Source organism: Zootoca vivipara, chromosome 4 (genome assembly GCF_965207765.1).
Source record: "Zootoca vivipara chromosome 4, rZooViv2.hap1.1, whole genome shotgun sequence".
Classification (NCBI taxonomy): domain Eukaryota; kingdom Metazoa; phylum Chordata; class Lepidosauria; order Squamata; family Lacertidae; genus Zootoca; species Zootoca vivipara.
In genome coordinates this window covers 92592639-92618001 of record NC_142587.1, presented here as the reverse complement: position 1 = coordinate 92618001, position 25363 = coordinate 92592639, and the positions used below count along the sequence as shown (strand labels likewise).

The 25363-nt window shown below is 46.5% G+C and overlaps 1 protein-coding gene across 2 annotated transcripts; it reads left to right on the top strand.

Moving 5' to 3' along the window:
- Positions 1-3928: 3928 nt before the first annotated feature.
- Positions 3929-25106, top strand: ANKRD42 (ankyrin repeat domain 42). 2 transcript variants are annotated; one of them, XM_035115572.3, is made up of 12 exons: positions 3929-4065; positions 5247-5413; positions 6072-6179; positions 9232-9351; positions 11138-11273; positions 12477-12671; positions 15787-15912; positions 16248-16353; positions 17466-17635; positions 18604-18730; positions 22862-23009; positions 24512-25106. In XM_035115572.3, the coding sequence occupies exons 1-12, from the start codon at positions 4041-4043 to the stop codon at positions 24659-24661; spliced, it is 1578 nt and encodes a 525-aa protein (XP_034971463.2). In that variant the 5' UTR covers positions 3929-4040; the 3' UTR covers positions 24662-25106. The 2 variants fall into 2 exon arrangements, with proteins under 2 accessions (XP_034971463.2, XP_088524549.1); XM_088668423.1 differs by having other exon boundaries at positions 3942-4065; positions 5250-5413; positions 24512-24956.
- The last annotated feature ends 257 nt before the right edge of the window (positions 25107-25363 follow it).

Genomic DNA, 25363 nt, shown 5'->3' with positions numbered 1-25363 from the left:
TAGGGGAAACGGGGAAGAATTTGATTGGTACATTGTTGCTGAAGGAAAGAGGGATGTACAGTGGTACCTCGGTTTATGAACACAATTGGTTCCGGAAGTCTGTTCATAAACTGAAGCGTTCATAAACTGAAGCGAACTTTCCCATTGAAAGTAATGGAAAGTGGATTAATCCGTTCCAGACGGGTCCGCGGAGTACTTAAACTGAAGCGTTCATAAACTGAAGCATGGGTGTAATTGGTTCCGGAAGTCTGTTCATAAACTGAAGCATTCATAAACTGAAGCGAACTTTCCCATTGAAAGTAATGGAAAATGAATTAATCCGTTCCAGATGGGTCCGCGGCGTTCATAAACCGAAAATTCATAAACCGAGGTGTTCATAAACCGAGGTTCCACTGTATAGTTTCAGCCACTTGCCTTTTTACTTCGTAAGATCTACTTAGCTTTGACTTGTCCCAGTGACTGAAGAAATTAAATTCCCACTGCTTTATGCAGATAGCTCAGTTCTGCTGTGTTGTCAGTTACTTAAGAGTTTAAAACCGCCAGGAATGGGCAAAGCTAGTCAGTGCCTTCTGAAAGCACCTTTGAATGCAGGTATTTCAGATAGCCACTAAATCTTGCAGTGCTCTAGACTGGTTAAATTCAATTCACTAAGGAGATGTACTGGAGTAATCTAGCAGTAGACCTTTAAACATTTCTGGCACCACTGCATATAAAAATAGCAGTGGGGCAACCACCATGCTAAAAAAAAAGTATGCTCTCCCCACACACAGCTGGACTGTCAGCCTTTAGAGGGAAAATTTGGAAGCAAGATAAAACGCATTGCTCAAGGATCGGAGGAAATCTCAAGAGGGACCACTGAAATCAGATTAAGACTTTTATCTAAAAAATCTGGCAACAACTTTTGTGTAAGATCCCCACAAGTTCTTGCTGACCCACTTTGCCAAGGATGAACGATAATGGCTTTGGTTTTTTTCTTCTCAAGCCACAATTCTGCCATGTAAACAGCCGAATCCTGTTTCCTGAACACGCCTTGCTCAGAAGCTTCAGTCGTAAAAGCAAAATTGGTTCCTGGGTTTCTTTTATTTACATATAAATGGTTTTCATGCTGCTATATGATGAAAACAACAGGGTGGTATATAAAAATAAAATAATAAAATTACAGATTAAGGTGACCGGTTAATCAAAAACAGCTAAACTGCTGCAAAGTCCTGTTGGCATAAAAATGGTCTTTAAGGGATGCCTGAAAGTCAAAAGCAAAGGATGGCAGCTGAACCTCTGCTGAAAGTGTCCAACGGCATGGACTAGCAACACTAAATGACCGATTTCCAGCTGAGGCGAATAGGGTCTCTGTAAGACCACTAACAGCACTCCTTAAAGTTTCTTGGACCCAAGTTGTTGAGAATACATGCATGCCACTTTATATTCTTAACACACATGGGGAAGAAGCAGGCTCAGTAGAGCATGAGATTCTTAATCTTGGGGTGGTGAGTTCGAGTCCCATGCTGGGTAAAATATTTCTGAACTGTAAGGGGGTTGGACTGATGACCCTTCAGGTACCTTCCAACTCTACAATTCTATGATGCTACAAGCGGGGTTCTACCATTGGCCTTGGACAAATGGCAACCATCTGTTGTTGCCCCTCTCAGGTTTAAGTTTTCACCAAGTCTCGACTCTTGTGTGTTAGAGGTGAACATCACAGCAATAAGGACTCGGAACCTATTTATTTTAAAAAGCTGGACTTGTTTGGGGTGCCGACTACAGAGCTCAACATCCAAGAAGGTCTTAGAGGTGACTTAAGAGAAGCGTATAGTATACTGTATTTTTCGCGCCATAAAATGCACCTGACCATAAGACGCACTTAGTTTTCTGAGGAGGAAAGGGGGAAAGTCCCGTTTTTGGGGGGATCAGCTCACAGCTGTGCAGCTTCTTCTGCAAACAGGAAAAGACCCATTTTTAAAGGATCAGCTCAAAGTTGTTGAGTTTACTTTGCAAAGGGAAAAAATCCTGTTCAACTCAGTTCTGCAGCTTCTGATAATCTAATCAGCCAGATAATCCAATCAGCCAGTCACATGTTACTGGGGAAACAAACTGCCTCCCTCTGCAGAACATTCAACAATGGAGGCCTGGGCAAGGGTCCGGGGAGGAAGGGAGCTAGTGTCCCTTATCTCCCTCCCCGATCTCTTGCAATCAGCTGCTGAGTGGCTTGATCTTTCCCTCTTGTTAGCATTTAGCTCTTTTTTTAAAAAAGCACGGTCTGCTTCACCCCTGGGCAATTCGGCTCCAGGGACCACACATTTGCTCCATAAGACGCACAGAGATTTCTCCTTACTTTTTAGGAGGAAAAAAGTGCATCTTATGGAGCGAAAAATACGGTAGTTAAAGTTCAAGCTATGGTTTTCCCAGTAGTGATGTATGGAAGTGAGAGCTGGACCATAAAGAAGGCTGACCGCTGAAGAATTGATGCTTTTGAATTATGGTGCTGGAGGAGACTATTGAGAGTCCCAAGGACTGCAAGAAGATCAAACCTATCCATTCTGAAGGAAATCAGCCCTCAGTGCTCACTGGAAGGACAGATCGTGAAGCTGAGGCTCCAATACTTTGGCCACCTCATGAGAAGAGAAGACTCCCTGGAAAAGACCCGGATGCTGGGAAAGATTGAAGGTACTAGGAGAAGAAGATGGTAGAGGATGAGATGGTTGGACAGTGTTCTCGAAGCTACCAACATGAGTCTGATCAAACTGCGGGAGGCAGTGGAAGACAGGAGTGCCTGGCGTGCTCTGGCCCATGGGGTCACGAAGAGCAGGGCAGTCTCGAGCAGGTCGCGCGCCCTGGTGCTGAGAGGCGGAGATTGCTCCGGCGCCCCCGCCCTCGCAGGGCGCAGCATAGTTTCCGCGCGGCTTTGCCGCGCGCCGCACTGCCTACCAGCCCGGCGCCCTGTCGCACCGCGCCACCGGGGGTCTACCTAGAGCCGGCCCTGACGAAGAGTTGGACAAGACTAAATGACTAAACAACAACAAGCGAAGCATTGGACAAGAGAAGCTCCCCAAACTGTAGCGGTATAGTCTTTTAAGTCTCCCATCAACTGACACCAAAAAGGACACAGTCTTGTGGGGTGTACTGGTTAAAATAGTGTTGGGCTAGGACTGGGAAGACCCGAGTTCAAATCCCCATTCAGCCATGAACCCTAGGCTGAACACTCATTCTCAGCCTAGTCTACCTCACAGGCTTGTTTTGAAAATCAAATGGGGGGACGGGGTAAAAGGTGGCAAAATGTGAATAAATAAAACGGGGTGTTATTTGCAGTTCTAACAGCGTCTTCAATCTCAGAGTTGGAAATGAAGTAATAAAAATAAGCAGAAAGAGACAATACGGGGGGGAAATCATATAAGCAACAGTTCTGTCATAAGGAGAGTAAGCAAAACGACACGTTTTGTTTTGGCCTGGGCTGAAAGGTGTCTTTGAACCATGATAAAGCCACTTACTTGTCCGGATAGAGGATAGGTGAAGGGTTGTGTGAGTGTGTGTTTATGATGCTGACAACATTTGCAAGAACAATTATCTGACTGAAACAAAGCAAAACTAATCGACTTCAGAGGGCCTCCTGAATTTGCACAGGTGCAAAAAAACCCCCCAAAACAACAACAACCCCAAAACCACCTGTGGGGCTTGCAGTAAGGACAGATGGAGAAAGGAAGCCACATACAGGTGATACACCTGTGATCATTTTGGCTTTTCCCTGTAGGGGTTGAGGCAAGGAATTCGACTTCCTGTCCCTTGACTAGAGAAAACGACGCTTTTGCTTTGCCTGAGGCTTAGCTGGTGCCAACGGATTCTCTTTCTCGCTCCCCACATCTAAACACCCCCACCCCCCCCCACAGCTCCCCTGAGCCCAGGCAGCAGGCCAAGGGAGCATCGCAGGAAGTGTACACTGTCTCCATGGCAACGCCCCTGCAGCAGCAACTGCAAAGGAGCCAGAAAGAGGAGGAGGACGAAGGCTGAGATAACTGAGGGGTGGGGGGCTCTGCCCTGAACAAAGCACCATGCCTGATGAGGGTACCCCAACGGGTGAGAGCTGCCTTGTCTTCCTATATTTTGGGGTGTGGGTGGGCAACAACCCCAAAAGATCTCCTCCTCCTCCTCCTCCTCCTCCTCCTCCTCCTCCTCCTCCTCCTCCTCCTCCTCCTCCTCCTCCTCCTCCTCCTCCTCCTCCTCCTCCTCCTCCTCCTCCTCCTGTTTTCCTACTCTGTAGAAGGCTGCCCCCTTTTCTTTTTTGGAAAAAAAATTCCACCACCTCCTGGTCAAGCTCCTCTGAGCATATTCAGAGTGTGTTTCTCCCTCTGTGGATCGATTGGGTCACTATGTCTCCCCCCCACTTTAAAACAAACAAACCCTGCTATTAACTACTGCTTTGTTGGCTCCGTTATTGTAGGTTGTAGACGATGTTCTTCCTACTCAGAGGAGGCCCATTGAAGTAAGCTGTGTCCATTAATGTCAGTGCTGAGAAGGACGAAGCCTGGATCCACTCCTTACTTTTCTTATTCTCTTTGTTAAGTGACCCTAGTAACCCTAGATGCTGAAGGGCGGTGGATAAATTCATTAATAAAATAAAAAAATAAATATGTGAGTGAATAAGAATGATTTTAAAGAAATAAAAAATGGGCTATTTAACAAAGTGTGCCTATGGCTCTTCAGAACCCACACCTTTCAGCAGGAAGCTATGTGTGCCTTGGGCATGTACAGAGTGTGAATCCCAAAGGGGCATAAACTATTCTTTAAATTCCCTAGCATTAGAAAGAAGGAAGAAATTCAGGAAACAACAAAAACACTGTTCTCCTCTTCACCGCAATTCCACACCACTGATGTGGAATCTCCGCTGGTGGAGAATGCTTCCTTGTAGGTTTTTAAGCAGAGATTGGATGGTCATCTGCCATGAATGCGTTAGTTGAGATTCCTGCATTGCAGGGGGTTGGACTAGATGACCCTCGGGGTCCCTTCCAACTCTACGATGCTATGATTTTTATATCCTTAGCTGTAGGTCCGACTACTGCTACTACTAGTAGTAATTAAGATCAATATCAGTCACCACCACCCCCTTCCATGAATTCTGGTGAAGGATTGAGTCAAAGGAAAGTTGGGCATTCGTCATGGCTTGAAAACTGCCGCCGCTGAATTTTGCCCCATTCTACTGTCTCCCCCCCCCCCGGCTGTGCTACTAAGTGAGTAGGGGGTCTATTACTCTTCTCCAGAAGCTCCGAAGAAGAAGGCCAGGTTCAAGAGCATTCATGATGCAGTCAGAGCTGGGAACATAGAACAACTTCAGGAGATGGTGGAATGTGGAACGAGCATTAATGAAGTGGATCCGGTCTACAATTTTACACCCTTGCATTGGGCAGCCCATTCTGGGAGCCTGGAGGTAAGAGATTGTCCCAGGTTACTGTGAAAGGGAAGAAGGGATATCATTATGCAGTCTTTGTTGACCCTACTAAATGTCTGAGAAAACAACCAAGAGACCTATGGCTTTGCCAGGGTAAAGAGTGAGGCTGCGTACACACCCCTTTAAGGTGAAAAGTAAAGGACCCCTGGCTGGTTAATTCCAGTCAAAGTTGACCATGGGGTGTGGCGTCCATCTCACTTCAGGCCAAGGGAGATGGTGTTTGTCTTGCAGACAGCTTTCCAGGTCATGTGGCCAGCAGGACTAAACCACTTCTGGCGCAATGGAACACCGTGACGGAAACCAGAGCGCACGGAAACACCATTTACCTTCCCACCACAGCGATACCTATTTATCTACTTGCACTGGCGTGCTTTCAAACTGCTAGGTTGGCAGGAGCTGGGACAGAGCAACGGGAGCTCACCCTGTCACAGGGATTTGAACCACTAACCTTCTGATCGGCAAGCCCAAGAGGCTCAGTGGTTTAGACCACAGCGCCACCCGCGTCCCTTTAAGGCACATTCAGAGCACATTATTTCCCTCAAAGAATTCTGGGCACTGCAGTTTAGCCCTTTGCAGAGTTACAATGCCCAGCATCCCTTAGCAGGCTACAAGGGTTGCAAATCTGTTGTCCTTGCAGTGCTTTCAGTGGCTGCTCTGGAATGGAGCTGATAAGACGGCGGTGACAGTCCGAGGCTGGACAGCGGCTCACCTCGCCGCCATCAAAGGTCAGGATGCCTGTATGCAGGTAAGCATCTTCATTCACTCGTGGTTGAGGCTGGATTCAGACAAGGGGGGTTATAAACCCCTTCTCGTTTCACATTTGCCACAGTTGTAAGCTCTGGGATTTTGGTCTCGAGTGGGTGGATAGAGAGAAACGCATCTCCCTTTTTCAAAATATAAGGGCGTGAGCTCATCCAGTGACGATGGCAGAAGATTTGGGGCAGATTAAAGAGAGGGTGGCTTCACACAATTCACACATTGAATTCCCTGCCATAGGATGTGGTGGCGGCCACTAGATTTGAAAGTGGATTTGATTGGGAGTGGGGAATCTCAGGCCCAAATGTGCCCCCCCAAAGCCTGTCTATCTGGCCCTTAGTACTCTCCCTAGCCCCACAGCCTGTCTTGGTACTCTCCCTAGGCAATTGCCTCCCAAGGGACACTCTCCCTCCCCAGATGAATGCTCACTGGCCCAGCTTCTCACTCTCCTTGAGAGTTTTTGCCTATCTTCAAACCCCAATAACGCCTCTTGCTTTTGAATCATACAGGGTTTTCTTACATATTTTTTACATATTCACATGAATAAATAAATAAATGGATCAGCAGGCTATATACTCCTTTATGCTGGTGTGTATTTGGCATGTCCATGGCATTTTAGAAGATCAGAGGAAATTAATGTAGACGCCGAGTATAAATCTTCATTAGAAATGCCGTTCCAACTTGCTTCAAACCCACTGAAGTGCCACAGCTTCTCTCTGAGGAACCTTGGAAATGATTGGTCTTTATCGGGAAGCTAAAGTCCTGAATGTTTGTGACAGATCTGTCAACCGTAGCCTGCCATGCTTACTAATTAATCAAGTCTTTGGCCTTAGAAATGCCCTGTACAAACACCGTCCCCAACCTGAGCAGATGGCATGGCGGCAGTGGGAATCCCAGCAGCCATAGACTCATTGCACTCTTACTCAGTGTTCTCCGGCTTTGGATCCTTGGGTGTTGCTGGACTACAAATCCCATGATCCCCAGCAATGGTCAGGGCTGATGGGTGTCGTAGTACAGCAACATCCAGGAACCCAAGGTTGAAGAACACTGCTTACACTAGTGGCAAAATTGTGGAAACCTTTTGGGAAAAGTGTATTTCCGAGGTTTGATTACTCATAACACCATATATCTTTGGAGTAATACCATAAAATTATATATCAATGGAAAGATAATTTCATGAAGAATGCAATGCAACAAAGATTTTTCAATTACCTGTATTCTATCAAAAGGCATAGCCAAGTAACCAGAAAGAGGAAGCACAACTTGCTTGTAATACATTTTTGTAAGTTTTTTTCTTGGGGGGGGGATCCCCCTAAACCAGGGGTCAGCAAACTTTTTCAGCAGGGGGCCAGTCTACTGTCTCTCAGACCTTGTGGGGGCCGGACTATATTTTGAAAAAAAAAATGAACAAATTCCTATGCCCCACAAATAACTCAGAGATGCATTTTAAATAAAAGGACACATTCTACTCATGTAAAAACACCAGACAGGCCCCACAAATAACCCAGAGATGCATTTTAAATAAAAGGACACATTCTACTCATGTAAAAACATGCTGATTCCTGGACCGGATTGAGAAGGCGATTGGGCCGCATCCGGCCCCTGGGCCTTAGTTTGGGTACCCCTGCCCTAAACCCTAGTAATTAATAAATGGGAAGGTTTTGGTTATTTGGAGTACTGAAGGGAAGATTGTAGGCCAGTGGAAAAATACAGGCTAAGCTTCTTTTCCAAGTCAGGGCCTCAGCGTTAACTCTTATGACAAAAAGTGTTGATGGCCCATCTAATAGGAATCTAGGGCGTGGGCAGACAGAAGTTGCCATTGTGTTTGCAGAGGGGGGAAGGAAAAGAGAGTTTTTAGCAAGGTGCATCCCCTCCGATGAAAATAAGGATGTCCTAAGGAAAAGCAGGACATTCTGGGATAAAATCAGAAACTGGGATGGCTTCGGTAAATTCTGGACTGTCCCTGGAAAATAGGGACACTTGGAGGGTCTGAAGGTGTGCTAGGAAGAAGAGGAGATCCATCTTGGGGCAGGTTGGCTGAAGGCAGGCTGGGAGAAGGGCCTTGGACTCCAGCACTGCACTGCTGTGGGGAACAAGCCCTGCTTGAGATGGCCATGCTGTAAGAGCTGTACTTCCTCCATCTAAATTCTGGTGCAAATATCTGAATATATCATATTTCTGAAAGCTACACGTCTTCCATTCTCCAAAGGAGCACAGGCCCTGGTTGAGGCTGAAGGCCCTGGAATCCCATGCATGGCTTGCCAGGGGGCTAAATTGCATTAAATAGCTGTTGTTAAATTGTGAGAGGAGAAGACAACGCTTTACTGGGAAAGGTGCTACTTAGAGTACCAAAGTGCAGAATAATACACAGCTACCGCCCATCCCTATAAGAAGCCACCGCCAAAGAAGATTGGTAGAATAATCTAGTGATCTATGCAGGACGTATTAGACAATTTGAAACTCAAAAGGACATTGGTTTTCCCCTTTCCTTTCTTTTTTTTAAATAAGGAAAATGTTTAATGCATAACCTTGTGAGCTTTGTGTATAGGTTTTTACATTAGTTGAACTTATAAAAGATTTAAAAATTAGATTGCTAAGAATATGAGATTTTAAGGACTTGCATGAATAAGAGCAAAATAATGGAACCACCAGGGGGAGTGGAGGGAAGTCAATTAAGGTTTATGGTTGAAATTGATAAATGTTGTTGTTGCTGTTATTTGTTATGTTTGGAAAATTAATAAAATGTTATATAAAAAAGAACAATATACAGCTACCTATCTTGCTATCTTACTTTGTAAAATGGACAAAGTATAAGAAAATAAGAAGCACTATGCTGGATCAGGCCAATGGCCCATCTAGTCCAGCGTCCCGTTCTCAGAGTGGCCAATAGGATGCTCAAGGCAAGCCCACAAGAGGGGTATTCTTTGGATATTACTGTATATAGCATCAAAGTGTCTCTACTAAATGCTATAATTTAGGTTAAGGAACTTGTGTTTCCTGATCAAATTTGAGGCTAGGAACTTTGCTTTGTGTTTTCACAGTCCCTTCTTCTTTATGGAGTAGATCTTGGAACTCAAGATGACCGAGGCTGTACTCCCGCCCATCTGGCAGCGACCCATGGGCAGTCATACACTTTGCAAACGATTCTCCGTAGCGGAGTGGTAAGAAAAACGCTTGTCTGGCCGTTTCCCCACTCCTCTCCTGAGGATTGGCATGCTTCTATTTCCATTGACTCATTGATCTCCTTTCTAGCCTGCCCTTCCTTTTGTGGGAATGTTAGGGATGTGGATTAGGATATATTATTAGATAGATCCTATCCAAGCTTGTGTTAGCAAGCTTCCAATATCAGCAGAGTGACATTCCCCTTTTGTGCGCAGCAAAGTGTGAGTGTTAGGTTTGTTAGAACCTCTGCAACAATATTATACTTCAATATTATACTTCCTGGCAAATCCCCTTTGTCCCTCTTAAAAGAAATACACGACACAATAGTATTAAAATAAGATAGAGTTTACTCACATGACATCCTGAGTTAACAGCATAATCTCAGAAAGGCAGGCTTACGTAGAAAAGTTACAAATATATACATCTGGAGACTACTTAGTAAAGTGAGGCTCCATCTGGTCTCTCTCTTGGCAGCAGGCCAAGAGGGAGAACCATCCTAACTGGAGATTCTCTGGAGATGTGTTCCCATTGAAGGAGAAAAGGCTAAGAGAGAGAATGGCTGCTGGCTAGGGGCTTTTGTCTGCCAGCTAATCCATCTCATCTGCATATCTGGAGGAACAGGAACTGAACTTAGTCAGGTGTCCTTCCAGGTGAGTTCCTCTTAGTGGACACTCTAGGAACTGTTGTGACTTGTCTGCCCCAGTGTTCCATCCCACACCTTTAAATGGATCTCAAAGCACCCCAAAATGTCAATCCTTTTCCTCAAGTTATCTTCAAAACAACCCTGTGAGGTAGATTAGGCTGAGAGATCATGACTGGCCAAAGGCCACTCATTGGGCTTCAAGGCAGAGGGCCAAAGTCAACATGATGCTAAACATGCCACTTCAAATGCCATGGTTGTTTAAAATTTTTTAATAGCCACCAAATGGGAGACCTGATCATCACTCGAGGAGAGGAAAGAGTTAAAGTCTTCTGCCCGCTACTGCGGCCCCAATGAAATTACCCTCTTCTGAGGGCTAAAAAGTGCTACTGGAAATTTTTGCTGGGCCCTTGGAAGGTGGGGGTGAAGAGGAGTAAAGGGTTAAGCCTACTTTACTAACTTGCAGTCCTGGTGCAAATTCCGCCCCTCCTTTGTGATTAATAATAACATATCCTCCAACACCTCAATGGCCAAATCCAGGACACAGCCTTCCAGGACGCCATCTTCCCATTTTTTTCTCGCAAGTGAACCGCGGCCATTTTGGATGCTGTCATCTCACACGATTTCATGCTGTGGTTTCCCCTAGGAAAAAAAGTGCTTTTTCATTTTGGGGTGCCGCTACAAGCACTGCCTTGTAGAAAGTGCTTTTTTGGGGGGGGGGGCGCATCACAGCATGAAATTGGGACGTCCTGCTTTGGCATTTGGTTGGCCAATATGGGAAGAGGGCTAGTGGTCTGGATAGTAATTCTAGGCACATCTAGCAAGCCTTTTTTAAGGGGCTCTGTGTCCGATTTAGCAGGATTCTTTTATGGTCTCCTGCTCTGACCTCATAGTGGAATGGGCTGTAACAAGCTCCACTCTGCTACAGGATTATGGGAAACTCAATGGTCTGGGGTCTGCAGTGGCCTGACCCCCATTTTGGGGGCAGGCCTTCCTCTGGAGGCTTAGATGTCAGGCTGAAATTTCCCACTTCTGGGCATGGTGGCATCTTCCTTGCCCAGGTCTTTGAGATCTACCAACACTTCCACTTCCCCAACTTAAAATCTGGAGATTTTAAAAAATCTGCTTTTCCTCTTCCAAACCAGGACGTCAACGTTTCTGACAAGTACGACTGGAAGCCGATTCACAAGGCTGCTTTTCACGGCCGGCTTGGCTGTGTCCAGCTTCTTCTTAGATGGGGAGCGACTTTAGATGATGTGGACAACAATGGAAATCTTCCAGGTACAGAAAGGGGGGGGAGAGATGATCATTGTAATGGACTGGGGAACAATGATAAGAGGGGAATCTTTTTGTTACAGAGAGACAGATAGCGAGAATAACCTGAGTCAGTGATGGTGGAAAGTGCAATGTTTCTATGCGTACTTTTTACAAAATTTGGGTCATATCTAATGCTGCCCCTCCACTTGAGCAACAGAATTCCCCTTGGGTAACAATCTTTCTCCTTCTTCTCTTCTCAACAACCCACAACAATTCATTTTCTTGTTTGCATCCATTGGTCTCAAGAGACAATGGAGTGCACCTCTGGGCGTAAAGTCAAACTGTTGCATTAGCCGAAACAAAATGAAAAAAAAAAATCCTTCCAGTAGCAACTTAGAGACCAACTAAGTTTGTCATTGGTATGAGCTGTTGGTTTGTCACTGGTAACAACAACAAATCTGAAGAAGTGTGCATGCACACGAAAGCTCATACCAATGACAAACTTAGTTGGTCTCTAAGGTGCTACTGGAAGGAATTTGTTTATTTTGTTTCGACTACGGCAGACCAACACGGCTACCTTACCTGCTGCATTAGCAGCACTGAAGTGATCTCCCAGGGGCAACAAGCCTGGCCACTGTGCAGGGAGGTCCTGGGCTGCCCAGACAAGACTCGCATGCTGATAGCATCTAGGAACCACAGGTGAGAGCTGAGTGCAGGGTGGGGACCAAAGTGGACAAACTACCCCAGAAGGAGCATGACCAGGGGTACTATTCTTCCCCTAACACCCCATACACCCCATTCAATTTATAGGTGGATGTTATTGCTGCCACTGGGAAAAATCCCATAAATTGTATCCAGGTGCTTGAGAAGATGTTTTCTCTTTGAATATTGTTAGTTTGCTGGTCTGTGGGAGAAACTACTCATAAAGTTAAATGCATTTTTTAATCTAATCTGCAGAACTCTGCACCAATATGTTCCTCACTCTACTTTCCACTGAGTAACAGTGCTAATTGTAGTTTTAACTGTCACAGAGGTGGGTTTTTGTGTGTGTGTGTGTGTGTTGAAAGAGAACGTTTAACACTGCTATGTAGTTGACTGCATTTTTAAAAAAATCTGCAGGTTTTTAACTTGTAAAGCACCTTGAGAAGCCTCGCTGCCTAGAAAAGCAGTATAAAAGAAGTCTTTTTATGTAAAATATATTAACAGTCCAAACAATCTTCCTAATAGTTCACCTGGCAGCAATGGAGGGTCACTTGCATTGTTTCAAGTTCCTGGTGAGCAAGATGCCCACACTCCTCCAGAAAGCCAGAAACGACCACGGGGACACCCCAAGAGACCTGGCAGAGAGGTTCTACAAGGACAGTGTTGTCAACTACATTGACGATCTGGAGAAACAGGAAGGCGAATTGGAAAAGGGGGACTGTGAGTACCTGGTTGCGAGGGATGGGCCATAGCTCAGTGGTGGAGGATTTGCCTTGCATGCAGAAGGTCCCAGGTTCAATCCCTGAAAGCCAACACCCCCCCACCCCCACCCCCACCTCTTTATATAATCACTAGCTGGCCCAGGCACGTGTTGCTGTGGCTCAATCTGTTAAATGGACCCTCAGAGTCCCCCTTCAGACTCCCCTCACCGTCAGAGTCCCCCTTCATTTTGTTGAAATGTTTTACGTGTGTTCTGTTCACACAGGCTCATCCCTGTGACTCCCCCCACCCTGTCCTGACCCATGAGCTATCCCATCCCCTCCTCCCCGCACCCCCGGCTCATCCCTGTGGTTATCCCTGTTGGGAGATCACCATTGGGAGGTCCAGCCGGCAGCCTCCTCTTCTCCTCAGTCCCGGTGATTCCCATGGAACACGACTCAGGGTCTCAGTGACCTGAGCACGCAATCAGCAGAGCTCATCTCCAGCGTTAGCGTGGTATGGCAGCAGCAGCAGCAGCAGCAGAAGGAATACTCACAGAGAAGTCCTTGCATATTTACAAGCGTTTATTACAAAGCATCTAAAGCATCTCGGAAGATAGACCAAACGTGTCTGTCTCCATCCTCAAAGCGAAAGCAAAACTAACATCACAGAAGTACAAACAAGCGGAAATATACATCATGTGATACATTCAACATCCTCTGCCAAGTCTGTTCCTTTTTAAGGTGGAACAGAATCTACTATGAAATCCTAACAGTCCCCACCCTGTCCCGACCCATGAAGTATGCCACCCCTCCTCCCCCACCCCCAGCTTATCCATGTGGCTGGGCATACCCTGTCACGACCCATGACCTATCCCGCCTTCCCCCATCGCCCACCCAGGCGAGCCCCCACCTCCACTCGGCCCAGTCTGGAAAGCCGAGCCAATATGCTGTGGAGAGGGAAGCTTTCCTAGGTGCAGTACCAGTGCAGCCGTCGCTAGAGGGCGCTGTTTTGCAATCTCTCCTGTACTCCCAGCATGCACTTTCGTCTGAGTTGTGAGTTCTGGAACACGTGGTTTTGGGGCTTTTACGTGGCCCAGGTGTGACATCTGTCTACGCAAACAGTATGGGGTCACTCTCATGTTCACTTGGGACGTTGTGTCAAAATTTGAACGCAATCGGTCAAGCGGTTTCGTAGAAAAGTGGAGACACACCCACATGTCCAGTTTACATTTTTATATATAGATTATATGTAAGGTCATAATAGCGACAGTGAAATCCTGTCACTGAAATTACTAATCACAGAAGGCCTCCCTAGAAGGAAGGTCTTTACACCATGATGGAAGGTCATCAAGGAAGGGGCAAGGGCCATCTCTCTTTGCAGAGAATTCCGCAACCTGGTAATGGACACTGGGAAGTCTCTCTTTCTGGTCCCAGTCAATCATGAGGTTTTTAAAATTATTATTTTTAGGCCTATTTTATTGATAGTTGTGACCTTGGATCCCAAACGCCTTTCGACTTGAACATTTTGGCTCCCGAACGCCACAAACCTGGGAGTGAGTGTTCCGGTTTGAGAACATTCTTTGGAACCCGAATGTCCAGCGCAGCTTCCGCGGCTTCTGATTGTGTACAGGAAGCTCCTTCAGCCAATCGGATGCTGCGCCTTGGTTTTTTAACATTTTCGGAAGTCGAACTGACTTCCAGAACAGATTCCGTTCGACAACCAAGGTACAACTGTACTTATCAATACAATACCCAATACAAAGTTTTTTTAAAAAAATAATACACTAAAATAAAACAAATACTTCAAAAATCTAATCTAAAAAGGAGCAGGAACAAAGATTGGGGAAAAGGGAAAGAAAGGGGGGAAAGAGAAAGAAGAGAAAATGGGAAAGGATAAAAAGGCTTCTGGTTCTCTGTCAGCTAAATATAGTATTCGCTCATTAACTACTGTATTCTATTTACTATAAGCAAATATTTTTTCAGTCTCACAAGTTCATTTTCTCTTTCACGTAAAAGGTCCATTTGAACTTTCTAATCCTTAATAAATGTTAACAATGATTTTTCTCTTAAACACGTTCAATTGGCCCTCTCAGCTAATAATTTTTATCAACCATTCCTTCCATGCATTTGGAAGACAAAAGAGGGTTGGTTAGCTGAAAGCCCTGAGAAGGGATCCTCGAGACTGTTAGCTCTTGTTATGAATCATCTTCCTCAATTGGTCTTAAGAACCAGAAGCGCCCTGAGTGCAGTCCAGGGCTGGTTCACGACATTTTGCCACCTGAGGCAAATCAGAAAATTGTAGTTTGTTAAGGGTGCATCAACAAGAGGTGGCAGAAAAAAGGCCCAAAGCCCTTTCAACCCATGGAGATGAAGAGGCTCTCCCATAAGCAGGGCCATGCTGTGATTCCATGGGACTGAGCTTGAATACTAGGCTCGGAATTTGTCTTCAAAGGAGTTTAAAAGAGAAGCATGTTTCTAATCCTTATGCAAAGATGCCCTTGGAAGTGGGTGAGTGATGCTCTTGAAGACACAAGCTGGGTCACTTATCCATTGACCAGGAGGACAAGCCTTCAATGTCCTTCGGTGACTCCTGGTGATTAGCAAATTGAGAATAAATTAAAGTGAAAACTACAAAATACCGTAAGAGGAAGTATGCTACAGGGTTTCATGACAATACAGTCTCCTCTGAGACTGCTGTGTGTTTGCATTGAGGGTGATTGAATATTAAGAACATAAGAAAGACCTGATAATGTAGGCCAAAGAAAGCCTTCAAACAGGACCTGATTTCAACAGGAACTCTCCCCACTTTTTGATTTATGGCAAGTGGGATTCAGAGGCACACTACCTCCAACAATGGAGGTAGAATATAGCAATTGTGGCGAGCAGCCATTAATTCAGATACTATTCTAGCCATTCAGCTTGGAGGCATGACTAAATCACACCATCCCAGTGAAAACTGATCAACTCTCCTAAGTTGCACAGATCAGAGAATCCAGCCTGTCATGGATTGCCTGGGCTCCATCACTCTTGGTTGAAGTGTTTGGCTTTCTAGAACTCCTTTTTCCAACCTAGTGGAGCTCTTAAACTGCTATTCGGAGGGCTACTACAGCTCCTTCTGTTGTCTCTCTGCATAGATTTAGCATTTCCAGGCCACGATGCTGCTTTCAGAGGGGACGTGGAGACATTAAGAACATTGCTGGAAAACCATATCATCACTGTTAATGAGAGGGACGATCAGGGATCCACACTCTTGCACAAAGGTTAGTGAGAATCGTGTTTTCATATTGCTGTTCTCTTCCTACCAAAATCATTCACTCCTGTTTTCAAAGTGGCTGCATTTCTGCCCTTCTTGCATTTAATTTCCCTCTGTTCCCTCTCGCTCACATCCTTCCATGTGTATTAAATGCTTGCCAGTATAGGAAAATGCTCCATGCATCTGGTGACAGGGGCTTGTGGTCTTCAAAAAGCTTAGGATGTAGTAAATGCAAAGTGCCACAACATTCTTTGTTGCTTTGCTGCCACGCAGACGAACACGGCTGCGCCCAATGGAAATGGCCGCCTTTAACGTTTTATTTCCTTCTCTTTCACCCTGAAGCTGCTGGGCAAGGTCATTTGCATGTCCTGGAGTGGCTGATCAACAGGGAAGCGGACTGCAATATTCCCAACAATGCCGGAGAGACGCCAAAAGACGTTGCCAGGAGGTGTCCGTTTATAACACTTGGCTGGGGATCCTCTTGGGATTTGTTCTGGCTAATCTGGACTAAGGCAGCCCTGTATAGGGAAGCTTTTAATGTTTGATGGATTTCTGTATTTTAATATTTTGTTGGAAGCCGCCCAGAGTGGCTGGGGGAACCTGGCCAGATGGGCAGGGTATAAATTATTATTATTATTTATTATTATCATGAATCCCTCTGGGCTTCAGTTCTGGCAAAATCGCTCAGGGTTGATTTAACTCTGCCACATTGAAGATCCAGTTTGCAAAGCTCTGCTGGGAGACATGTTCTGGGGGAGCTTGTACACCTTTGGTCCCCACCCTCCACTCACCTCTCACCCGTGGCTCCTAGAAGCTGTCTGCATGCGACATGCCTGGCATCTTGAGCTAAGGCTGGGAAAGTTATGTGAGTCACTGCCAGCCACTGTAGGCTGCGCTGTTCTAGAAGAACCAATGGTCTGTACCAGGGGTCAGCAACCTTTTTCAGCCGTGAGCCGGTCCACCGTCCCTCAGACCATGTGGGACTTGGCAGGGGGTTGGACTGGATGGCCCTTGTGGTCTCTTCCAACTCTATGATTCTATGATTCTATATTTTGGGGAAAAAATATGAATGAATTCCTATGCCCCACAAAAAACCCAGAGATGCACTTTAAATAAAAGCACACATTCTACTTATGTCAAACACCAGGCACACCCCACAAATAACCCAGAGATGCATTTTAAATAAAAGGACGCATTCTACTCATGTAAAAACACGCTGATTCCCGGACCGTCCGTGGGCCGGATTGAGAAGGCAATTGGGCTGCATCCAGCCCACAGGCCTTAGGTTGCCTACCCCTGGTCTAAACTCTTTATGATCCTCCAGTCAATTAAGTTTTCGAACAGAGTTTGGGTTGCCATCTGTCAAGGATCCTTCAGCTGTGATTCCTGCATTGCAGGGGGCTGGACCACATGACCCCTGGGGTCATCACTACAATTCTATGCTTCTAAGTAGGAGCTGCCGCTAAACTGGAGGGAGCACAAATTGCCATCAGTGGCGGGAGCCCTGGTTGTTGTCTAGCGTTCCCCAATGACCTCCTAACGGGTATCTGAACTGCGTAGGTTTGCCCAGCTGGCCACTGTGGAGTACCTACGCAAAAAGATGGGGAACGACTCTGATGAGGAGATTGACGTTGACGACCCACGATTCTTTGAAAGTCATGGCGTGGAAGGGAGCACCGACAGCAAGAGCGATGTGTATATCAAGAAAGAGGACCGAGCAGATAGTCGCGGTGAGTTGTGGGTCTTCCTCTCTCTGTTTAGGGAGAAGAAAGGGCTAAGGGCAGAAAGGAAGGAAGTCCAGCAGGTGGACATCTGCCCGGCATCAGCTGGCAGGTGGGCAGCCATGTTTGATGGGCCTGTAGCCAGGTTTGTGGCCCTGCTCCTCTCCAGCCTCCGCTTCTGCCTCCGCTTCTGGACTGCTCTCTGCTACAGCCTCTTCCTGCTCACTAAACACTGTTGCCCTTTAGCTTCTGGCACCTCCTCCTTTCAGTCTGCTCCCTCTGACCACTCATCGTCATCCCACCTCCACTCCCCTGGTTCTGAGCCTTCTTCCCCTGGGGGTTCTCCAGCTGGTGTCTCCCACCATTCCTTTGCCTCCAGCCTCCAGCACGCAGATGGAAGTTCTGGAGCCCCCCCCCCCCCCGCCCAAACGGTGTAGGAAGAGCCTTGCTGGGTCCAAATAGCCACTACAGCCAATGGCCACTGATAGACCCCTTCTTCCTGCATTGCTTAATAACCATTCTCTTTCAGAGGTGGGTTTCCTAGTGAATAGGCGTCGGGGACGATGCCTCCTGGTTTGGGCCAGATACCTAGAGAGAACTCACTAGAACTTGGGGCCACCCAATGAAGCTCAGTGTCAGAAGGTTCAGTACAGACAAAATAATTTCTTCACACGGTGCATGGTTAAGCCGTGGGATTTGCTCCCACCAGGAGCAGTGATGGCTGTCAACTTGGATGGCTTTAAAAAGAGGATGAAGGCTGTCAATGGATGCTAGCCACAGTGGCTAAGTTCTCCCTCTGCTGTCGGAGGCAGAAGACCTCTGGATACCAGCTGTGGAGAAGCGTGGAGGGAGGGCACTGTTGCACTCAGGTGTTGCTTGAAGTTTTCCTTTGGACACGCCGTGAGAACAGGGTGATAGGCAAGATGGGGTTTCGCCTGGTCCAGCAGGCTCCGCTGATGTTCTATGGTCTCTTGCAGAAAGAGCCTATCAGAAAATGGAAGAGCTGAAGAATCTCCTGGAAATCGCCACCAGCGATTACAAGCAGCTGGGAGGGATCACCCCCGAGGAGAGGCAGGTCAAGATTAAAGAGAGGCAGCTTCTCAGGTAAGAGCTTTGCAACACGGCCTCCGGTTTTTGTGAAACTCTCAGGGTTCGCAGTGCTGAGGGAAGCTGGTGCTGTGTCAATTCCCCCCCCATAAAATTTATGCACTTCTTGATTGTTTTTTTAAAAAGAAGACACCCAAACACCATTTACAAAAATATAAGACAATAAAATCAAGGGTTTTTTTTTTTTTTTGCAACCTCGGTTTATGAACACCTCGGTTTATGAATTTTCGGTTTACGAACGCCGCGGACCCATCTGGAACGGATTAATCCACTTTCCATTACTTTCAATGGGAAAGTTCGCTTCAGTTTATGAACGCTTCAGTTTATGAACAGACTTCCGGGACCAACTACACCCATGCTTCGGGTTAAGTACGCTTCAGGTTGAGTACTCCGCGGACCCGTCTGGAACGGATTGATCCACTTTCCATTACTTTCAATGGGAAAGTTCGCTTCAGTTTATGAACGCTTCAATTTAAGTACTCCGTGGACCGTCTGGAACAGATTAATCCACCTTCCATTACTTTCAATGAGAAAGTTCGCTTCAGTTTATGAACGCTTCAGTTTATGAACAGACTTCCGGAACCAATTGTGTTCATAAACCGAGGTACCACTGTATTTTAAAACATGCAAAAGTTAAAATACTAAAGCTGGTTAAAATCAACTCGACTTTCTAAGCATCTGGGTAACCTTGTCTGAACAAGAATGTTTTCAGCAGGCACTGAGAATAGTACAGTCATACCTTGACATCCGAATGCTTCGACTTCTGAAGGTTTCGACTTCCGAAGTCGACAACCCCAGAAGTCTTTTCACTGCGTGTCCCCCCGTGTTCGGTGCATGTGCAGAAGTGCGAAATCGTGCTTCATGCATGCGCAAAAGCGGCGCTTCGACATCCGAAAACCTCAACTTACGAAGACAGCTGCGGAACGGATCGTCTTCATAAGTCGAGGTACCACTGTATAGCGAAGGCGCCTACTTGATCTCAATAGGCAGGGAGTTCCAAAGTTAAGGTGCTGCTGCACTAAATGATGAAGGTCTTGCAAAAGCAGAGTGGGTATTAAGTGCTCAAGTTGGCACATGTATCAATGGCTTGTGTGGCTTCACCACCATCTGTTTATTTATATGCCACTTTCCCACAAAATGGTGCCCAAACAATAACCAGTATGTTGGCATCTCTGGGCATGAATGTGTGTGTTGGAGGAACAGGACTTTGGACAGATGACAGTGCCAAGAGGCCCCATTTGGCGTATTGCAGGTATTCCTCTGCCCTGTCCCTTGTTGATAGAAATTTTAAGATCTTGCTTAAAACTTTGTTGCTTTGCTGCCCTCTGCCAGCTGTTGTGCATGGAAGACCAGCCACAAACAACACTTGCTTGCTAAATTGCCAAGGCTTTGTCGGACGACCAAAAGTAGGTTTAATTTGGTCCTTGTGGCCAAAGGTCTTTGCCACATAGATTGCTGTGTGTCTTTTGCAGCCAGGACAGTGGTTTGTAGGTGTCATTTGGTGTTTTTTTTATACCATGCCAGGGGTCACCAACCTTTTTAGTTCCCAGGGCATGTTTGGATTCACGAGTGTGTGCATAGGTGCCACTTGCTCTGGTCCTTTTTCACTGGCCTGCTTTGGATCAGAATCCTACCCCAAGCGTCAGCAAGAGTGAGTATGTATGCATGCATTGTGCACCAGTGGTGGCTGGTGCCCATTGGAACTGGCAACGCGGAAGGCAGGGAACCCAAACTGCAGATGGAGTCAGTGCCAATCACAGGCTGAGCCAACCAGTTCTGGTTTTGTCCCCATCCTTCTCTTCCTCGCTTTGTTCTACATGGATAGGCAGTGCTACCCTACGGACTGGTTGTAAGCCGCAAAGAGGCCGACGGGGGGCAGGCTGGTGGGGCAGTGCCCTGTTTGCCCTAATGGATCAACTTGCAACGATGTGCACAAACAAACATACTCCAGTCCTCCAATGTAGTTGGGTAAAAGTAGGATCCAGTGGGATCAATCTGAGCCTTGAAAAGGCCATAGAGCTGAAAGAGGAAGTGGGAAAGAGCGCCATTCTTCTGACTTCCTCCTCCAGCTCTATGTACAACCACCTGCATCAACTCATGACCAAGGGGACAATGAGAGAGAGGGAGAGGTGGAACTAAGAGACTTCAGAGCACCAGGGAAGACTTCAAGGGCACCATCGCGCCCACGGGCACAACCTTGGCAGCCCCTGTGCTCCTCAGCGGGTGAAGTGGAAGCAGTATTTATTGGGGTTTTTTAAAATTACATTTATATACCACCTTTTTCTGGTGTTCATGGTTTTTCTCTTCCTCTCCACTGTACCCTCACAACAAGCCTGTGATGTAGGTTAGGCTAAGAGATGGTGATCGGTTCAAAGTCACCCAGTGAGCTTCCTGGATGAGTGGGGATTCGAACCCTGCTCTCCAGTCTTTTCAGCACCGTCTTGGTTTTCTACAGGTAAAAGTGGGAGACGGTGGAACTGACTCCCTCGGAGAAGTGATAGTGGCCCATATGACCAATGCTGCTTTCCACCCGCCAAAATTAGCAGGTAGAGCCTTGAATGTCCTCCTGTATGCGGATGACGCCGCCCTTTTAGCTACCTCCCCCATTGGGTTAAGGAGGATGCTTCGAGCTCTTCATGAATACGTGACCCAACACGAGCTCCATCTTAATTTATGCCAAGACCAAAATAATGGTCTTTGCTGCTCGACCAAAACCTAATTTGTGGTCAATTAATGGTATTCCCATAGAGCAGGTTAGTTGCTTCAAATACCTGGGTCAGATAGTTCGATCAAACAGGTCCTTCTTGGCACACAGAGAATATATAGCCGCAAATGCTTCTAAAGCAGCTCTGTTGATTAGATCCCTGTACTCCAAGAAACAGGCACAAACAGTGGATGTTGCCCTGCGACTCTTTAAAATGAAAGTTCTCCCACTACTTTTGGTGGGCATTGCCTTGGGTACGCGTAGGGACTTTGTAAGATTGGAATCCATCCAATCACAATTCCTCAGGGCCATTCTCAGGATCCCCCCTTCTGTTGCGGGTGCGATCATGAGATTGGAGACCGGTTGCCAAGCCTTTACGTATGTGGCCCTGAAAGCGAAATTATGGCTATGGCTCAAACTATGTTTCAGACCGATGGGTTTGGCCCCCCTGATTCTGAGGGATAATTTTAAATCTCCATGGGAAAGGGAAGTGGTAGAGGAAGTGCAAAAGTGCGGCCTGTCTTCCCTTTATATTGAGTCCATGACGTACAGTCGCGCTAAAGCGATGATCGCTCAGAGATTGGGGGATATCGCCAGACAGGAGGACATAGCCCGCGTGAAATCTGGGATGTTTTTAGGGGAGCAGGTGTATCGGTCTGCACCAGCCCGTTACCTGGCGGATATCCACTACGTGGAATACCGCAGACTAATTACTGCGGCTAGACTGAATGTCCTTGATTCGGCGGTTTTGAGGGGAAGATTTGGAGGAGTCCCATACGGTCAGAGAATGTGCCATTGTGCCTTGAGTGAGGTAGAATCTACAGAACACATTCTACTGAGTTGTCCCTTTTATAATGATTTAAGGCAATGTCTTATAGCCCCGTATTTACCCCAGTTTAGTTCCCGACTAAGAGAACGGCAGGCAGCATATTTGCTAAACAAGCCCACTGTGAAAATAACCTTCTCTGTGGCTAAATTCCTCTTCCTGGCGCTCAAGTGTCAGAAACGTATAATCGAATGTCTTGATGTGGGTTACTTGTAGGAGGTTTAGTAGCGCGGTCATACCCCATTTATGTATCCCGCTGATGCCCTCAGTTTTATATTTTTATATTTTTATGTATCCCTCTGATGTCTTCAGTTTTATATTTTTTTATGTTTTTATGTATCCCTCTGATGCCTTCAGTTTTATATGTTTATCTTTGTATTGAGAAATGTTTTTGTTCTGACTATCGGTCGAATAAAGTATAAAGTAAGTAAGTAAGACTCCCTCGGAGGTTGGTGGGTTTCTCCTTCCTTGGAGGTTTTAAAGCAGAGTTTGAGTAGCCCCTTGCCATGGATTCTTTAGTTGAGATTCCTGCACTGCCAGGGGTGGGACTATGATGACCCTCGACGCCCCTTCCAACGCTACAGTCCTATGATTCCAGGACCATTGGTGATCTGCAGGAGCAGCTAGAGTACGAGCGGCTACGACGGGAGAAGCTGGAGGCAGAGCTGGATCAGTGCCGGGAAGAGATCGGGAAACTCATAGAGCAGCAGGAGAAACCCCAGATCCCCGCGCCCGCTATCACAGCAGTGAGTTTCCTTGTGTCGCTCACAATTTCTTTGGAAAATGCAAAGCAAGGGCAGCAGAAGCAGATGCTGCGTTCCCAAATACTCAAACAGTGGACTTTTGACGGCTGACGGCTGTCCTGGACCGAACGTCCGACACGGCTTCTGCTTGAGTGCAGGAAGCTCCTGCAGCCAATCAGAAGCCGCGCCTTGGTTATCGAATGTTTTTGGAAGTCAAACGGACTTCTGGAACAGATTACGTTTGAGAATCAAGGTACAACTGTACAGTGGTACCTCGGTTTTCAAAAGCAATCCGTTCTGGAAGACCATTCGACTTCCGAAACGTTCGAAATCCGAAAACTCAATACGGAAGCCTCAAAACGGCAAAATTAATATGGAAAACTCAAATGGGAAGCCGCCGAGGAAGTTTGACTTCCGAGGCACATTCGAAAACCAAGGAACCACTGTATTTATCCTGGGTGAGAAACCTGTGGGTCACATTAATATGCGGTTGGTCTTCACGCCTTATCAACCACAGCTAGCAAGGCCAGGGATGGTAGGAGTTGTGACTCTCTGGATGTAGCCGAACTACAGATTCCCCATCCCTGCCTGGGACTTTTACAGTAGGTGATGGCATATGACAGTGGTGCTATCTTTCTGTGTGCAGGGAGCCTTTAATCTGTCTCACCATGCCCAGCCCCTTGCAGATTACTTCCCGATCCACAGCCTGAAGCTGCAGAGGTCAAGAAGTGCTTCCACACTTGACAATGCCAGGTGTGATAAACCACACACTAAAGAAATATTAGAAAAGCAAGTGGCTATTGCTCCTCTGGAAGTTACATACTACTACTACTACTACTACTACTACTACTAATTTATTATTTGTACCCCGCCCATCCGGCTGAGTCTCCCCAGCCACACTGGGAGGCTCCCACTCGAGTATTAAAACAATACAGCATCAAATATTAAAAACTTCCCTAAACAGGGCTGCCTTCAGATGTCTTTTAAAAATTGGATAGCTGCTTATTCCCTTGACATCTGTTGGAAGGGCGTTCCACAGGGCAGGTGCCACTACCGAGAAGGAGGCCTCAATCGCAATATTGTTTATATCCCATGTTCAACACCCAACGTTGGCCTGCTTCGCCCATGAAAATAAGCCAGACTTAATAAACCATAGAATGGTTTGAATTTTTTGCTGCTCCTCGCTCGTGGCTCTGGAGCTTTTGGGTGGTGCCTGGTCCTTAACCATAGTTAAGGAGGAAGTCCAAGTTACCACGCAACGCTAAGCTATAGTTAATGTTAGCAAAGGCTTATACGCTAACCTTAGTCAATGAACAACCTTTACCCATAAGCTGAGCTGCTGGACCAGGTTCACTTGTAGTGCAAAGCCATGCTTTAGTAAACCATGGTTTAGTATTATGTGCAAAGTACGCATACCAGTGTGCTTTCCTGATGTTTAAGACTTTCCCTCCCCCCCCTTCAGTTAGCATGGCAGTGGGTTAAAACTTTCAACGTTGCTTCTGCAGGGGGATGGTGACCTGAGCAAAGCGCCCTCTGATTGTGATAAAGCAGCCCCCGACGCCAGTAGAGCAGCCCCTGAAGTCACAAAGGAGAAAAAGAAATTGAAGAAAAAGCCCTTCTGCAGCTCCAGCGGAGTGTTTGTAAGACTGTACTAACAGGAGAGCCAAGGGTCTTCCAGGCCTCTTGCTAGAATGGGAGGGGAAAGAGTTTGGCTGAAAAATGCAGGTGCTGCCAGAATGAAAGAGCCCCGGTTAACAGCGCCCTATCTAGGCTCTCAGCTACCCAAAGCAAATGTACTTCCTTCACTGAACTGAAAATATATTCTCCATCAATTCATCTGGTATAAATGCCAGTTTTCAAATAAGCTTAGAGCAGGGATGAAGACCCCCATGCTCCTCCACAAGTTTTGGACTCCAACTCCCCATCTGCCCTCCCCAAACAACATCCCAGTTGGGGTGATGGGAGTTGTAGTCCAACAATATCTGGAGGGGCACAGGTCTCCCCAGCTATCACCCTAGAGGCACGTGGTAGCAGGCAGGGTGCCATTACAGGAGAAGACCCCACTGAGATGTATTGCTAATTAAGAGACATTAGCACTTCATGAAGCTCACCCTCTCTTCATATGTGTATGTATGTATGTGTGTATGTATATGTGTGTGTGTATATATATATATATATATATATATATATATATATATATATCCACCTTATTTCTCAGCCAAGATCCCTAAGGTGGCTCCCAACCACAGAAAGCGGTTCAGTGTTACACACAGTAATAACATGCACAATAAAGCCAGATAAACAGACTGAGATCGTTAAGAAATGTATAGTGGTACCTCGGTTTGCGACCGCAATCC

Excerpts from the sequence above, each read along its gene's own strand:
- ANKRD42 (XM_035115572.3), top strand. The coding sequence starts at position 4,041 with ATGCCTGATGAGGGTACCCCAACGG. Across the intron at positions 9,352-11,137 it reads CGATTCTCCGTAGCGGAGTG|GACGTCAACGTTTCTGACAA; the intron begins GTAAGAAAAACG and ends CTTCCAAACCAG. Across the intron at positions 17,636-18,603 it reads GGACCGAGCAGATAGTCGCG|AAAGAGCCTATCAGAAAATG; the intron begins GTGAGTTGTGGG and ends GGTCTCTTGCAG.